Below are 18,400 nucleotides of genomic sequence, written 5' to 3' on the forward strand. Positions count from 1 at the left end.
ATAATTAATTAACATGATTTCAAAAAACGCGCCGAAAATCGGATTTTAGCTCATGAAACAAGGGACGGACACTTTACATGTTGCGTTTATATTTTTGTGCAGTGTAGATTTGTTTGACTACGAAGAGACACACTGTGACCCTGATTTAGCCCACTGCAGTAATTAAGGCAGCGCAGATAGACCATGGTCTAGGATCAGTTCATCCTCTCTTAATACTAACTATACGCATGTGAGGGGAACCTTGTGGGGACACACAATTCAGTACCATTCAAAACCCATAACCCCTAACCCTAAATCTAACCCTAACCCTAACCTGTACTCTTACCCTAACCCTAACCTGTACTCTTACCCTAACCCTAACCTTAACCCTAACCCAAAAACCTAACCCTCCTCCTAAATCTAACCCTAAACTAATCCTAGCTCCTAACCCTAGCCCTAAGCCTAAAACTAATCCTAGCTCCAAACCCTAAGCCTAAACCTAATTCGAACCCTAACACTAACACTAATTCTAACCTGAACCCTAAACCCCCTAGAAATAGCATTTGATCATGGGGGGACCAAGAAACTGTCCTCAGCTGGTCAAATTGTTGTTTGTTTACAATTATTTAGGGGACTTCTGGTCCCCACATGTATAGTTGAACACGTCCAAACACACATGCTGTAAATCTGGATAGGCCACAGAAATGAACATCTGTGGTTAGAGGCAGATGAAAGCCAGAGCAGTGCAGGATGTACTAGCACTCAGCTGCTGTTCTGTGCTGGGGGAGAGGAGTTCAGAGAGCAGAGAAATGTCCACTATAAGACTACAGGCCAGCCCAGGAGGAGTCAGGAAGAGACAAGAGGGGAAGAGGGGGGAGGGTTAATTAAAGGCTTAGCTTTGAGTTCTCATAGTTTTGCAATGCCGGGGAATTCCGTCTAGAGAGTCTTCGGCCAACATCTGTGCTGATATGTTTGTATCTCTCCTGCAGGTTCACAGTAAAGATAAGAAGTATGTGTGTATCTCTCCTGCAGGTCCACAGTAAAGATAAGAAGTATGTGTGTATCTCTCCTGCAGGTCCACAGTAAAGATAAGAAGTATGTGTGTATCTCTCCTGCAGGTCCACAGTAAAGATAAGAAGTATGTGTGTATCTCTCCTGCAGGTCCACAGTAAAGATAAGAAGTATGTGTGTATCTCTCCTGCAGGTCCACAGTAAAGATATGAAGTATGTGTGTATCTCTCCTCCAGGTCCACAGTAAAGATAAGAAGTATGTGTGTATCTCTCCTGCAGGTCCACAGTAAAGATAAGAAGTATGTGTGTATCTCTCCTGCAGGTCCACAGTAAAGATAAGAAGTATGTGTGTATCTCTCCTGCAGGTCCACAGTAAAGATAAGAAGTATGTGTGTATCTCTCCTGCAGGTCCACAGTAAAGATAAGAAGTATGTGTGTAAGGTCTGCAGCCGGGTCTTCATGTCGGCAGCCAGCGTTGGAATCAAACATGGCTCCCGTCGCCATGGTGTCTGTGTTGACTGTTCTGGACGGGGCATGGACCACAACCGGGAAGCAGGCGGAGGCATGTCGCCCGAAGATGAGCTGTATCCCAGCGACCACCGTTTCCACAACGACCAGGTGGAGTGCGAAGGCGACGGAGAGGGGGAGGAAGAGATGATGACGGAAGGGGATGGAGAGATGATGGGAGAGGGGGATGAGGAGGGAGGAAAGTGGAAGGATGACTCAGGGATGATGACGGAGGGAGACGGAGCCATGGATAATGACAAGGAGGAGAGCAACTCCTCTGCACCAGAGGGGGAGCAGCACAATGGGAGCGAGAAGGATTTCAGCTGGATCTCTTAGGATCATTTGGATCTATTGTGGATCTTAGGCAGACACAGCTCTCTTTAACCATGTGTACATGGGCCTTCCTCTGAGTGGGATATGTGGGCGTTACGCGACAATGATCTAAACCCTTGACAGATGCCATACACACACGCACCACACATACACACACAAGCTGAGCCCTGTGCTGATGATAGGACTGCCATGTTGGAAAGAGAACGATTGAGAGAAAAAAATAACGTTTTGTTTGTTTGTTTGTTTCTGATGAGGACCATATCAGAGTCTGTCCATTGGTTTAGATGTTCACCTCCATCACACTGGGACCAATGAGGACTCATTCAACATCTTAGCCAATTTTGAACCATGACTGTTTATGGTCACAGTTGCCATGGATACGATGGATCGTTAACAGTTTGGGAAAACACCAAGGTGGTGTCTTGTTGCCATGCAGTCCTATTTGGGGACAGTCTACACCTGGGGACAGTCTCTACTCATTGTGGGGACAGTCTATTCATTTTGGGGACAGTCTGTATTTATTTGGGGGACAGACTCTAGACATTTTGCGGACAGTCTATTTAGTCGGGAGACAGTCTTTATTTATTTGGGGGACATTCTCTAATCATTTTTGGGACAGTCTCTATTCATTTGGGGACAGTCTTTATTCATTTGGGGGACAGTATTCATTCATTTGGGGGACAGTCTCAATTAATTTGGGGGATAGTCTTTATTCATTTCGGGGACAGTCTCTATTCGTTTAGGGGACAGTCTCTATTCATTTGGGAACAGTCTCTATTCATTTGAGGACAGTTTCTATTCATTTGGGGACAGTCTTTATTAATTTGGTGGACAGTATTCATTCTTTCGGGGGATAGTGTTCATTTGGGGACAGTCTATTAATTTGTGGGAAAGTCTCTATTTATTTGGGGGACAGTCTCTATTCATTTGGGGACAGTCTCTATTCATTTGGGGACAGTTTCTATTAATTTGAGGACGGTCTCGATTCATGTTTGAGACAATCTTTTATCTATTGTAAAGTTGCACCCGTCAGGCAGCGGTTGGACCATTGTCTCCTGCAGAGTGAAACTGCCACAGACTTGCACTTTAACGTCGACTAGACTCCTGTAAATTCTCTCAACCCGTGGTTTACATTTTCAATCTGATTTTACCTACACAACTCGGTGACCGCACCTACCTTTAAGGATATATACTGTATGTCCTCATGACTGTTATGATATATAAATATATGGATATTATAATACTTGTGCAAAGTTTGCTGATTATAATAGCCTATGCCCAGTGGAGGCTGGTGGGAGGAGCTATAGGAGGACGGGCTCATTGTAGTGGCTGGAATTAAATAACTGGAACGGAGTCCAACGTGTTTGATATCGTTCTATTGATTCCATTCCAGCCATTACAATGAGTCCGTCCTCCTATAGCTCCTCCCACCAGCCTTCACTGCTTATGCCTTTCAATTGGTTCTTTCGCCACTTAAGTTTACCATGTGTTTCTGTTGAGCTGTGATGAGAATTACGAAAGGTTGAGCATATCTACATACAAACAAGCCACAACAGTTAGTGTATTCAGCAAGAGAGGGAGTTGGAGAGAGAAGGAGAGAAAGACGTATGAGAGAGACAGAGAAGAAGAGCGTGAGAGTGAACACTATGCAGGGACATGTAAGTGTTCTTAATTCTCTACTTTCAGAGAGAGGACACAGATCGACAGGTAACCTAGCAGTTAAGAGCATTAGGCACGTAACCAAAAGGTTGCTGGTTTGAATCCCTCCTGAGCCGACGAGGTGAAAAATCTGCTGATGTGCCCTTGAGCAAGGCACGTAACCCTAATTGCTCCTGTAAGTCGCTCTGGATAAGAGTGTCTGCATAATGACATAAATGTAAATCTTTACTTCAGATATTTCCTCTCAGAATGAGCGAGAGAGATATATTACATACACAATGATGATGGGTGAAAACACAAGCACACTATGGACCTATTCTACATGGACATTCCATCGCTTTTTTCTTACCTTGAATCTCAAGTTGTATCTGTAGACAGCGGTTGTGTTTAGAAGTAGACTTTCTTCAAAACCTCTGTTGTTTTATTATAAGTTTTATATTTCACTATAAATACAGAATATGCACACTTTTACATCTTAGTGAACCTTAATGAATGGTTAATCTTTCTTTTTGGTGATAATGTTAATTTCAGTTTGTAAAATAAGTCAGGCTTCGGCTTAAGATTCCACCCAGAGAGTGGCCTGTTCTGGTGAGTGCTTTTATGATGCTTTGTTTCGTTTCAAAAAGTTATTTATTAACAGACATTTGTGGGATTATTGTACTACTGTATAAAGACATTCTCTCAGCTCCGTCTAACGCCTTCTGTAGTCACAGCGTGTGTGGATGTGTGTGTTCGTGTGTGTGTGCAAGCGTGTGAGATGTATATTGATTTTCTTAAGATGTTAAAACATGTTTATTATGATGATCAGAACTATGATATGATGTTATTATTATGATGATCAGAACTATGATATGATGTTATTATTATGATGATCACAACTATGATATGACGTTAATATTATGATGATCACAACTATGATATGATGTTATTATTATGATGATCACAACTATGATATGATGTTATTATTATGATGATCACAACTATGATATGATGTTATTATTATGATGATCACAACTATGATATGATGTTATTATTATGATGATCACAACTATGATATGATGTTATTATTATGATGATCACAACTATGATATGATGTTATTATTATGATGATCACAACTATGATATGATGTTATTATTATGATGATCACAACTATGATATGATGTTATTATTATGATGATCACAACTATGATATGATGTTATTATTATGATGATCACAACTATGATATGATGTTATTATTATGATGATCACAACTATGATATGATGTTATTATTATGATGATCACAACTATGATATGATGTTATTATTATGATGATCACAGCTATGATATGACGTTAATATTATGATGATCACAACTATGATATGATGTTATTATTATGATGATCACAACTATGATATGATGTTATTATTATGATGATCACAACTATGATATGATGTTATTATTATGATGATCACAACTATGATATGATGTTATTATTATGATGATCACAACTATGATATGATGTTATTATTATGATGATCACAACTATGATATGATGTTATTATTATGATGATCACAACTATGATATGATGTTATTATTATGATGATCACAGCTATGATATGACGTTAATATTATGATGATCACAACTATGATATGATGTTATTATTATGATGATCACAACTATGATATGACGTTAATATTATGATTATCACAACTATGATATGATGTTATTATTATGATGATCACAACTATGATATGATGTTATTATTATCGTCATTAAGTTCTGGATGCTAAGCTTTATTGTGCGTTTCTTTTTTATATTTGATATCTTGTATTAGAAGAAAAGCTTGTGGACAGCAAGCTATAAGGTGTTTCTTAACAGTTATATCATGCCATCTCTGCTTTTCTGTTGTATTTGTTTTTACAGAGAAAGAAGAAAAAAATCAGAGGCGCTAATTTATTCTTAGGGATCTGTTCAATCAGATCCGCTTTAGCTGGCATCCTCATAGCGGTTGTTTTGTTGGTATCAGAGGTGGAACGGCTCTAGAGTTGTCAAATCTACAAGCAGCTCCCGGCATTATACCTGAAGTGACATTGCCATTGGCTGCACGGAGTCGCATTAAGAGAAATATCATGCAGCCCTGTTTACAAGTTTGAACACTGGAATGTGGAACCTTGATTTAGCTGACAGAAATCCTCATTATTTCGTTTAATGATTTTCATTTTGAGTGTCATTATTTCTATACTACACCTTCGTTCTGAACTTCAAATGCGAGTGGGACAAGTGTGGATTCATGAGAAGCATCAAGGGCAGCTGCTCACCGATTTGACAGCTCCAACGCAGTTACACCTCCAAAACATCAGCTATGCGGGTGTTGGCTATCACCTGTTACTGCTTGATTTGACTGAGTCTAGGCCTTAGATATGGATTGGACATATGTATGGTATGGCACAAGCGTCTATATTACTAACATACACAAATGAATTAACATCATACCAAAAATAATCGAATGCGTTGTATCAAGTGCTTTTGTTTCAACGGTGCGTGTGCAGACGTAGGTGCACATATTTCAATTTATTGTGGTCTATTAATTGTGTTGTAGTTTGGATGTTGTTGTTTTTTGAAATCATGTATTTTTTTTAAACAGTTTTCAAAGTGCACATGTTGTGTGTATATATACGGTATCATTGTATATGAAGGGCCTTGTGACTTGCTAGGCTAGACCTGCTGAAGATCGCATCTTTAACCCTGTTTTCTTTGTTGCCCTGGTTTCCAAAGTTGTGTTTTACTGTTCTACTGTTTATCCTAAATATAAGCCCAATTCCAAATCTACCCCTGACCCGGACCCCTGTGCACTTTTTGTAGGTCTGAAATGATTAGGTAGGGGTAAATAATATAAGGCAAATGTCAACCTGGCCTAACAGAGGGCAAGATTCTTACAGACCTACAAGACATGTTTGGGGTAGGGTGCCTAAATGGCAAGTTGGCATTTATTGTCATTAATCTTGCATTGGAGGCAGCTCTGCAGAGTGGTCACGAGCTGGCACAGCCACAAAGTCAGAAAATCTGAATTTAAACCTAACATTAACCCTAATCTTAACCACACTGCTAACCATAATGCCTAACCCTAACTTTAAATTAAGACCAAAAAGCTAGTTTTTGTTTTAATGAATTTTTACGATACGAACGTCTGCCTCCAGGGCAAGATTCATTACAATAAACATCAACCTGTACCTGAATGCTATGAGGGAAAGGGACAAAATGGGCCACAGGGCTGCCGCTTGGAATTATAGTTGTGTAGCCACAGTTGGTTGCAAACATTACCATCTGCCACACTTCCATTCCCATCAGTCCCAGTGCTAAACACTGTATCTACGGAACAACCCTCGGTGTGTTTCATTTCACTGATTCCTGATGCCTTCTGCATGTGTGGTGGCAAGCTTTATTTAAGTTGTATTATTTATTGTCTGTTAGCTATTTCTAATCTCTTGAAGGTTTCAGAAAGAAAATGAATGATGTTGTGTGGATATTTTGAATGTTAATGGCTGAATATGTAGGGATTGTCAAGAGCTGCCGTGTATTTGGAAGGAATAGCAGGGCTATTTCTCTGACATCCATCCAGTGCTTTTCCACTCCAGACTCCTGTGACCACTGAGATGTTTTGACCCACTTCCTTATCATCACCTGTCTGCCTGCCGGCATGTCTTCTTATTCCTTGTCTTGCTGTTGTAATTCAGGAAACATTTGCCATCCAATCCCCTCAACAATGTGCCTCGATACATTTTAGATGTGGGTGTGTTTCAAGAGATAGGGAGATGCAGAAATCTGATGGATAGAGATTTTTAAAATATATTTTATCTAAATCACAGGTGCAAAAAGTTGAGAACATGCTGTTTTTCTGAGACAAATCAGCGATTTGTTTTTGAGGACCTATGTTACTGTGTTACAGTATACAGTAGATTCTGTTCCTGCCTGTGTTTATTAACCCGTTGTGCCCTGATTCCATGGTCTCAACTGCAAGCCTTTGTCCATTTGTCATACCAAAGCTCTGTCTCTGGCGTCTGCACAAAACTGGTTCATTTCACATGCAAAACTGTTTGCTTTTCAGCAGATAAATATTTGTATTCTGCTCTTAGATGCGTACAAAATTACAATCCTTATTTAGTCTGTATAGCTTGATTCACATGTGCAAATCACAAAGCCATAGATATGGTTATATCTAGATTTTATTATATTTCAAAATTCTTGCATTTTATTTTAGATTATGTTCTTTACTAAGAGTGATGTGTGTATACCTTCATATATATATATATATATATATATATATATATATATACATTTATACTGTTATTATATGTATTATTTATTTTCTCTCACATTTGGCAAGGTGTCTTTCGTTTGTAAAGTGAGACACTTGAAACTTGACAGTTGTTTGTTGGGAATATTGTTCAATATGATACTGACTTTATATTGATTATCATAAACCTGTGTTTGTAACAAAGATGTGTTGAATAATCAAACCCCTTGATCTGTTTGGGAGGATTAAAGTGAGCCGGTCGTCTGTATATGATAGTACTGATCACATGAGCGTTTTTATAGCCAAACATGAACTTCCCTACCGTCCTGTTGTGAGGGCTAGCCTAAAGGGCTAACCCAGGCCTCTTTCTAACTTCATGTTTAGTGGAATTAGCTTGACTATTATTTGCAAAACCAATCAGTCTCAATAAATTTTGAAATTGCTGCTGAATTTTTTTTAATGTGTGTGTTGTAAATGTTGGGTTCTTGTCAACCTCCATTGTGTGGGTTCTACCTCAAAGCTGTAATATGCCTGTTCTCCACATGAGGGCAGTAGGCTTTACAACTATGAAGGTGTAGGGTGAAGTTGCCCATATATGCTAACCTTGGGTCAGTTTAGAAATTTCCCCACTGATGGTCAAGTTTAGAATTAAGGGAAGGGAAGCTGATCATAGATTTTACCTAGTGGAAACTTGTGACACACACACACACACACAGACACGCACAGAGACACGCACACACCGACACACACAGAGAAGAGAGAGAAAGCATGAGAATACATATTCCAATCAATTTGCATTTATTTTCTCTCTATCACATTTACATCACATCATCATCATGACATCAAGTCACCCATCCACTCGAGCACATGTCAGACAGACATGAGCAATAAAACACTTCTGCACCAGACATAATGAGAGCACATCAATCAATCAATCAATCAATATGAACAAGATAATAAAGCAACCAAAAGAAAGTATGTTTCCCTCCCACCAACCACAATGCTCTGACACAGCACAGCAAGAGAACAACAGTCAGACAGTTACAACAAGAACACAGATAAAAGACAAAGACAAACAGAACAGACTGGTGTGTTGTTTAAGAGCATGATAGAAGAAACAGCACAGAGTTGAGTGGAGCCTCCATAGTGATGACGATGTGTTACATTTGATTTGGTTGGAGATCCATTGGCTTTGCTGCTGCTGAGCTGCTGGGCTGGACTCATCAACATGGACATTCAACGAGCAAACAAAGGAGAGAATGATGTAACATTAGGAAATAAAGGCTTTCTTTCTGCACATTTCAAGGGCTCGGTTAGCTTAATATACTGGGTATTGACTTGGGGGGGTGGACTACAGTCAAAACTGATAGTTTCAAAGAGAGAGGGGGGAAAAATGTGAGAAAAATAGATTGGGAGATAGAGAGGAAGCGAGTCAGAGGGAAAGGTACAGGTACAATTTGGTGGCATGTAGCTTAGCGGTTAAGAGTGTTGGGCCAATAACCGAAAGGTTGCGAGTTTGAATCCCCGAGCCGCCTAGGTGATTTGTCTCCCACAAAAGACAATGACAACATGTATTCTAATAAATACTTATTTGGCAGGGAGACAGAAAAAGTAGGTAGCACATTTTCTGAAACGCCTGTGTAAAATACATTATGACTGCATTCATAGCACAGTCGATCACTCCATAGTGTATTATAAGACTTGCCATAAGCATTCACAACAGCTCACGGTTCCTATACACTGGGTACATATGTCATTTCATCGTCTAGTTTTGATTTACATTTGGTTGAGTTGTCAACTAACTTGAATTCAACGTGAAATCAACAAAACATTGCACCATGTTATTGGATCTAGTTTAAAAGTTGGGTGAAAAAATTACAAAATTCCCTTACATTTTACAAACCCAATCAATTTTCCACATTGATTCAAAAGTCATCACATTTTATGTTTTTGTTGAAATGACGTGGAAACAACGTTGATTCAACCAGTTTTTGTCCAGTGGGTTCTGACCACTTACATAACCAAAATACATAACACCTTTATAAACACATTCAATATGTGCATTAAAGTAGTGCAGTATATGGCCTGCTATAATCATTCATAACAGTTCATGACTCCTTATAACAGCCTAAATAAAGGCCTACATAACCAATAAATGCATTCATAATAGATCACACCAGGTGGCTCACAGAAAGGTCACCAAAAGGTCAAGTTAGTTCTTGTTAGAATTAAAGCGTCTCATTGCACAATGTAAGAAGGTTAATGGGCAATTCCACGGTAACAGAATTATGCTGAGACTAAGATTTTTCACTTTAAAATGTATGTCAAACAAAACCAATGATTGCAAAGTTAAACAAACCATACAACTCTATGCACAAGGACGACTTTGAACAATTTCCACTGAATATTTTACAAAAACACATTTACTTGAAGAACAGTGCAGATGCAAAATTTGGCACCAGAATGACAGCTTGTGCTGTTTGTGCCGTCATCCTGTCAGAGTGCACTAACAGTAGAAACTAGCCAACGTTACAACAAGAAACAAGCTTTTCTTTTTGTAGGTTTTACATTCATCTACGTTATTTCGCCACTTTTCCCCTGAACTGCAATATATGTGTATGTTATATTAACTACAGCTTCTCAAACACGCACACCAACAATCTGAGCAATTCTACCTTACAAAGTTAAATTTCTGTTTAACAGACACACAACAATATATGAAAAAAGTTTCAGGGTTGTCTTTACGTTGCATATGTACAGGAAAGGCCTGAAACTACAAATCCATCTCGAATAATCGTCACTGCTTGTCCCACTTTTCTCCACCTATCACAAAGTCCCAGTTCCCCAAACACACCCAATCAGCCCTCTCTCTACCACCCAAAACCCCAGGTCTCCTAAAAACGGCCGTAGGGAGGGCAGTTATCACTCAAACCCACCTGACCCTGCCCTATTCCATACCAGGTCAACTTACTGTGGGTGAGGCCTTCCTTAGATTCATCCAGTTTGTCAATGTAGGTTTTAGTAGCAAGTGGATAAAGAGTGTTCCCCTTCATTAGCCCTGGCCAATGACCCATAAAACCACTTTAGTGCAATTACATACCAGAGGCGGGTTTTGTGGCAGGCATAGGGGTGTGAATGAGATTGAGAACAACAGACTAGATTGGTCTGAAAAGTACTCAAACATATGAATGGCCAATCTGCTGCCAGTAGGACCAAATACAAGCTTGATGTTTCGATTGGTGGAGAAGAGTCAAGTCCGGAAAGAAAACCTATTCTCTGTACACTACCTCATCTCAATAAAGTGTGAAAGAGGCAAGCGCCTTTTAGGCAAAGGAAGAATAAACAAAATGTTTGTGAAAGCAGTGTATGAGTATGCTACGTAAAGAAGGAAGACTAAACTAAATTGTTGTGATAGCAGTGTGTGAGTATGCTACGTAAAGAAGGAAGACTAAACTAAATTCTTGTGAAAGCAGTGTATGAGTATGCTACGTAAAGAAGGAAGACTAAACTAAATTCTTGTGAAAGCAGTGTATGAGTATGCTACGTAAAGAAGGAAGACTAAACTAAATTGTTGTGATAGCAGTGTGTGAGTATGCTACGTAAAGAAGGAAGACTAAACTAAATTATTGTGAAAGCAGTGTATGAGTATGCTACGCAAAGAAGGAAGACTAAACTAAATTCTTGTGAAAGCAGTGTATGAGTATGCTACGTAAAGAAGGAAGACTAAACGAAATTCTTGTGAAAGCAGTGTATGAGTATGCTAAGTAAGGAAGGAAGACTAAACTAAATTCTTGTGAAAGCAGTGTATGAGTATGCTACGCAAAGAAGGAAGACTAAACTAAATTCTTGTGAAAGCAGTGTATGAGTATGCTACGTAAGGAAATCCCATAGTGTTGAAACACCATGATTTATCTGTTCTTAAGAAGACAACAAGCAACCATTGACTAACTGAGGGCTACCTCTGGACCAGTGTTTCCCCATATATTACCAAGTTAGGGCAGACCATCTGAGATGTGACTTCAGGGTTCTTCTTGGTGCACCACCACAATAGAAAGGTCTAGGGGAAACCCTGACACACAAAGTACCGCTGTACTATGCAGTACCACACGATTCCAGGCAATATTGTTGGCACCATTGGGCTGAGTACACCACACACACACAGAGAGCTAAACATACCAGTTCAAAAGGTTCTTATGGGGGGACCCAAGAGGTGTAGAAGCCCCATCCCTGAAACCCCATGTTGACACCAAGGCAGTGACGATCCAAAATAAAACAACCTCAAATGTCATTTCACTTCAAAATCTGTGTGTATAAAATCCATGTATAAAAGCAAGTCTTTGTGCAGTGCAAGTTAGTGCAATTTATTTAGGTAAATCCTTTTTCCTCATAATGTTCTTTTCAATGGCACTTAGTGAAGTTTCTGACCATTAAATACCGGGCTACTCTCCAGTCTGACCAGTGAGCTACTTACTGTAAGAACCAGCTTCTCTCAAACACTACTGGACATAATGTCTGACGGACAGAGTTACCAGCCAATGAGCAGGACCATATCTGTTGGTAATGGTTACCAAGGAAAAGACTGACAGGGCATGCTAAAATTAATCCAGGGGGTTTGATTGTTTGCTGTCCCCAAATAACAACAAATGACAGTCATCCCCAGCTGTCTTAGAATGGCCTTCTACTAATGTCACATCAATTAGAATATGTGACTGCCATCAGCTGAGAATGCAGATGTCATTATGACAACAGATTTGTCACATGACCAAAGAATGGAAAGTCATAGATTGTGGCCATTGTCATAGAATAGGTTGAAGGTAACCTAAGGAAAGAGGGCAAGTAGCACCATGCATGTGTGTGTCCTGCTGCTGGAACTTGTGGCATGGCTAGTAGTCAGTATTGGGAGAGAGAGAGTTAGAGAGAGAGAGAGAGAGAGAGAGAGAGAGAGAGAGAGAGAGAGAGAGAGAGAGAGAGAGAGAGAGTTAGAGAGAGAGAGAGAGTTAGAGAGAGAGAGAGAGAAGAGAGAGAGAGACAGAGAGAGTTAGAGAGAGAGAGAGAGAGAGAGAAGAGAGAGAGAGAGAAGAGAGAGAGAAGAGAGAGGGAGAGGGAGAGAGAGAGAGAGAGAAGAGAGAGAGGGAGAGAGAGATAGGGAGAGAGAGAGAGAGAGAGAGAGAGAGAGAGAGAGAGAGAGAGAGAGAGACAGAGAGAGTTAGAGAGAGAGTTAGAGAGAGAGAGAGAGAGAGAGGAGAGAGAGAGACAGAGAGAGTTAGAGAGAGAGAGAGAGAGGAGAGAGAGAGAGACAGAGAGAGGAGAGAGAGGAGAGAGAGAGACAGAGAGAGTTAGAGAGAGAGAGAGATAGAGAGAGAGAGGAGAGAGAGACCGATAGAGTTAGAGAGAGAGAGAGAGAGAGGAGAGAGAGAGACAGAGAGTTAGAGAGAGAGAGAGAAGAGAGAGACAGAGAGAGTTAGAGAGAAAGTGAGAGAGAGAGAGAAGAGAGAGAGACAGGGAGAGTTAGAGAGAGAGAGACAGAGAGTGAGAGTTAGAGAGAGAGAAGAGAGAGAGAGACAGAGAGAGTTAGAGAGCGAGAGACAGAGAGTGAGAGAGAGAGTTAGAGAGAGAGAAGAGAGAGAGAGAGAGAGAGAGAGAGAGAAAGTTAGAGAGAGAGAGACAGAGAGTGAGAGAGAGAGACATAGAGAGTTAGAGAGAGAGAGACAGAGAGTGAGAGAGAGAGAGTTAGAGAGAGAGTTAGAGAGAGAGAGACAGAGAGTGAGAGAGAGTTAGAGAGAGAGACAGAGAATGAGAGAGAGAGAGACATAGAGAGTTAGAGAGAGATAGAGAGAGAGAGAGAGTGAGAGAGAGAGAGAGAGAGAGAGAGAGACAGAAAATGAGAGAGAGAGACATAGAGAGTTAGAGAGAGAGAGACAGAGAGTGAGAGAGAGTTAGAGAGAGAGACAGAATGAGAGAGACATAGAGAGTTAGAGAGAGAGAGAGTGAGAGAGAGAGAGAGAGAGAGAGAGACAGCAGAAACTACATTCAAAGAGCTGGCAACAATAAAATAAAAAAAGGTAGCTAAAGTATAAAAATGTATCTGTGTAAAAATATACATCCATATAATTGTGTCTGATCAGGAGTCCAGGTACAATTCATGGTGCGCAAATAATCCCTCTGAGAAAAACACTTATATTTCAACACCCTTAGTTACCAGTTAAGAGCAGTAACTGGGAGTCAGGGTTGAGCAGGACTAGGTATAGTACCCACAGAGAACTACAATGACATTATATTCCAACACCCTTAGATACCAGTTAAGAGCAGTAACTGGGAGTCAGGGTTGAGCAGGACTAGGTATAGTACCCACAGAGAACTACAATGACATTATATTCCAACACCCTTAGATACCAGTTAAGAGCAGTAACTGGGAGTCAGGGTTGAGCAGGACTAGGTATAGTACCCACAGAGAACTACAATGACATTATATTTCATCACCCTTAGATACCAGTTAAGAGCAGTAACTGGGAGTCAGGGTTGAGCAGGACTAGGTATAGTACCCACAGAGAACTACAATGACATTATATTTCATCACCCTTAGATACCAGTTAAGAGCAGTAACTGGGAGTCAGGGTTGGGCAGGACTAGGTATAGTACCCACAGAGAACTACAATGACATTATATTTCATCACCCTTAGATACCAGTTAAGAGCAGTAACTGGGAGTCAGGGTTGGGCAGGACTAGGTATAGTACCCACAGAGAACTACAATGACATTATATTTCATCACCCTTAGATACCAGTTAAGAGTAGTAACTGGGAGTCGGGGTTGGGCAGGACTAGGTATAGTACCCACAGAGAACTACAATGACATTATATTTCTATGAACGTACACAGGAAATGGATTTTAGAACACTGAGTAGCAAGTAATGCTACAGGAGGGTTTGATGTTGTTATTGATAACTGTAATCAACAATAGAGCTGATTAATCAAAGCAAGACCAGACTGTCCAAACCCTGGTGATGGCACTTTGCAACTACTACAGTAGTTGCCTTGGGAACTAATCGCTGGAAATAAACAGTTAGATGTGAGAAATGAGAGTGAACAGTGTGGTTACAAAGTTTACATGTGGTCTGTTGAAAGATGTGTTGTTTCTGAAAGCTGCATATCTGTGTAGAGGTCTAGGAAGAGAAACTAGAAACGGTACATGTACACTGAACACTCTGAAGGTTCAAAGTGTGACATTTGGTGCCAGCAGATGGAATAAGCAACAGATGCAGGGAGCTTATGGTGTGTAGCTATGCATATTTACTTCCCAAACAAAGAGATTGGAATTGTTGAGTTGAATTCCCATAAGAGCATGTGATGTGTTATATGAATAACAAACTTGCATCTTAATAAAAGCGACATCTCAATTCTTAGTGAATTTAGAGAGATTCTGTGTCTGTTTTACTTTGGTAGACATACTTCCCGTTTCAAAAGAGTGACCGTTGAAACTTGAAACGTGACCGTTGAAATCTCTTATCAGCATCTTTCAATGCACCTCCGTTGAAACGATCCATTCAAAGATACACCACAAAGTGAATCTGGTTTTAGTTCCAAAATGTCAACAGAGGTGCATTGAAAGATGCTGACAAGAGAGTGGTTTAAGGATCTTATAGATTCAAACACAGTAGCTTCCATGATACTCGGACCAGCAAAGAACATCTTGAAAGTACACAATTCCAAAAAGCTTATCTGAAATCTTCAACCACTGCCCTACAGTGAAGGCATGGAAAATTAGAAAGTACAAAACCAAACTTTCATTCTGAATCACGTTTTGAATAATAATTTTTTGGATTACCTATGCTTCCAAAGCCATATAATTTTTTCACAATTATTATATATTTTTTCCATTTTCATCCATTTGTTTTTGTGTTTCGTATGTTTAGCTGTCTGAGGATTAAGAGAAGCAAGCAGAGAGACCCCTGCTGGTCAGGAGGAAGCAGTGCGTGCTCTAAGCAGCTTCATCAGGGAGAACACCCACATCTCCCCAGTGGAAGACTCCACCTCAGTGAAGCTCTGGCAGAGGAAGAGTCCATCCCAGTGATGTAGTGGGGTTCAATCATTGAATCGCTGACAGGCTTTTTTCCAACGGCAGGCTGTGCACCACATGTCCCTCTTCTCCATGCCGTATACCTTCCGGCACTTTTTAGCCTCTCCGCGGGGTTTCCTTGGCAATCAAAGATATGACACACAGTTAGACTTTACACTACACTCCCATGAAGGTGATAAATCCACTCACAAAGGAAGGGTCCACAGACACATCCATACACTCAGAGTACCTGGTTCCTGGTGCTGGTTTGGGCAGGGGGGCTGTAGAGGGGGCTGTCTTGCTGATGGTAGTGTGTGTGTGAAGGGCAGGCTGTCTCTTCTCCCCGAAGCTCACCGTGCGGGTGTGAGTCAAAGGGCCCTGCAGGGGCAAGCACAGGTCAAAGGGCATTCTACCAATCAATCATAGCATAGCAGCAATCATTACGGCTTTCACCTAGTGCCCTGAGATTTTCCTGACCAGACAAAAATCTAGAGGACCTGATCCTAGTTCAGCCCTGAAGACACCAGGTCAAGATAGAAGACAAGAGGAACTGATCCTAGTTCAGCCCTGAAGACAACATGTCTAGATAGAAGACAACCCTCCAGGGCTATGAGGTAGAGGCAGAGAGATGTAGAAGAAAGGAGGAGAAAACAGCTAGCCTGGCAGGAGTGGGGAAGAAATAAATTGACAAAAATAATAAATGGGTCTGGGGGAGCGAGGGAGTGGGAGTAGAGAGGTGAGAGATGGGGGAGAGAGATGGGGGAGAGAGATGGGGTGGGGCGCAGAGGGAGTGGGAGTAGAGAGGTGAGAGATGGGGGAGAGAGATGGGGGAGAGAGATGGGGTGGGGCGCAGAGGGAGTGGGAGTAGAGAGGTGAGAGATGGGGGAGAGAGATGGGGGAGAGAGATGGGGTGGGGCGCAGAGGGAGTGGGAGTAGAGAGGTGAGAGATGGGGGAGAGAGATGGGGGAGAGAGATGGGGTGGGGGCGCAGAGGGAGTGGGAGTAGAGAGGTGAGAGATGGGGGAGAGAGATGGGGGAGAGAGATGGGGTGGGGCGCAGAGGGAGTGGGAGTAGAGAGGTGAGAGATGGGGGAGAGAGATGGGGTGGGGCGCAGAGGGAGTGGGAGTAGAGAGGTGAGAGATGGGGGAGAGAGATGGGGTGGGGCGCAGAGGGAGTGGGAGTAGAGAGGTGAGAGATGGGGGAGAGAGATGGGGGGAGAGAGATGGGGTGGGGCGCAGAGGGAGTGGGAGTAGAGAGGTGAGAGATGGGGGAGAGAGATGGGGGAGAGAGATGGGGTGGGGCGCAGAGGGAGTGGGAGTAGAGAGGTGAGAGATGGGGAGAGAGATGGGGGAGAGAGATGGGGGAGAGAGATGGGGTGGGGCGCAGAGGGAGTGGGAGTAGAGAGGTGAGAGATGGGGAGAGAGATGGGGGAGAGAGATGGGGGAGAGAGATGGGGGGGGGTGCAGACGGAGATATGAGAGGGTGAGAAATATGACAGGTGGAAGAGCAACAGAGTAAGAGAGGTAGAAGAGATGTGGGGAGTGATAAAAGAGAGAGAGAACATGAGGATAAAGAGAGAATGAGAGAAAGCAGCCTGCTCACCGGTAAGCCTTTAAAAATGACAGGAGACGACTGCCAGGACACACTGATCCCATCCCCATTCCCAATCCCATCATTCCCACCAACCTGCTCCGAACACACAGGAATACTCACAGGAGCAGTGGCCTGGAAAACATAGCACCGCAACACAGTGAGAGACAGAGACAGAAACAGAGAGAGACAGAGAGAGAGAGAGAGAGAGAGAGAGAGGGAGAGAGAGAGAGAGAGAGAGGGAGAGAGAGAGGTAGAGAGAGGGGAGGTAGAAAAAGTTGGGGGAGAGAGAAGTAGGAGAGAGGTGTGAATGAGTGGAGGTAGAGGGAGGTTGATCGACAAAGAATGATCCAGAAAGAAAAGGGAGATAGATACTACACAGAGAGAAGATGGAGGTACAGAGAGGAGACGAACTCATCTAAAGAAACCTAATCATCTGGGGTGCAGCATTAAGCCTGTATACAACTCAGTTTCATGGACATTAATGACACAGAAACAGACCAGGGGAACCAAAACATTATCGTTAGGAAGTAGACGACAGCTCCATATCAGTCTCAGAGATGGCCACTATTTTGTATTTGAAATATGTATTTCAATTACTTCTGAGTATTTTGTAATTTGTATTACACTGGGCTAAACTACAGTCGTGGCCAAAAGTTTTGCCTTATGGCAAGGTGCTCCATCATGCTGGAAAGGGCATTGTTCGTCACCAAACTGTTCCTGGATGGTTGGGAGAAGTTAATCTCAGAGGATGTGTTGGTAACATTCTTTATTCATGGCTGTGTTCTTAGGAACAATTTTGAGTGAGCCCACTCCCTTGGCTGAGAAGCAACCCAACATATGAATAGTCTCAGGATGCTTTACTGTTGGCATGACACAGGACTAACGGTAGTGCTCACCTTGTCTTCTCCGGACAAGCTTTTTTCCGGATGCCCCAAACAATCGGAAAGGGGATTCATCAGAGAAAATGACTTTATTCCAGTCCTCAG

At 41.8% G+C, this 18,400-nt stretch overlaps 2 protein-coding genes across 3 annotated transcripts in view; one reads left to right on the forward strand and one right to left on the reverse strand.

Annotated features, from left to right (window-relative positions):
- Positions 1-4,474, forward strand: part of LOC135527888 (zinc finger and BTB domain-containing protein 46-like) — a 115,519-nt gene extending 111,045 nt beyond the window's left edge. Inside the window, exon 6 of the mRNA XM_064956518.1 lies at positions 1,399-4,474. Coding sequence (XP_064812590.1) covers positions 1,399-1,833 — 435 coding nt within the window. The 3' untranslated portion in view covers positions 1,834-4,474. The remainder of the gene's footprint in view (positions 1-1,398) is intronic.
- Positions 4,475-8,548: 4,074 nt separating this feature from the next.
- The window catches only part of LOC135527889 (zinc finger protein 704-like), a 124,935-nt gene continuing 115,083 nt past the window's right edge, over positions 8,549-18,400 (reverse strand). Inside the window, exons 7-9 of one of the 2 annotated variants that reach the window (XM_064956520.1) lie at positions 17,424-17,546; positions 16,073-16,200; positions 8,549-15,960 (exon numbers count right to left, since the gene is read on the reverse strand). In XM_064956520.1, the coding sequence (XP_064812592.1) occupies positions 15,849-15,960; positions 16,073-16,200; positions 17,424-17,546 (363 nt within the window). In that variant the 3' untranslated portion in view covers positions 8,549-15,848. The remainder of the gene's footprint in view (positions 15,961-16,072; positions 16,201-17,423; positions 17,547-18,400) is intronic. The other variant, XM_064956521.1, reaches the window with a different exon arrangement.

Source organism: Oncorhynchus masou, chromosome 33 (genome assembly GCF_036934945.1).
Source record: "Oncorhynchus masou masou isolate Uvic2021 chromosome 33, UVic_Omas_1.1, whole genome shotgun sequence".
Taxonomy (NCBI): domain Eukaryota; kingdom Metazoa; phylum Chordata; class Actinopteri; order Salmoniformes; family Salmonidae; genus Oncorhynchus; species Oncorhynchus masou.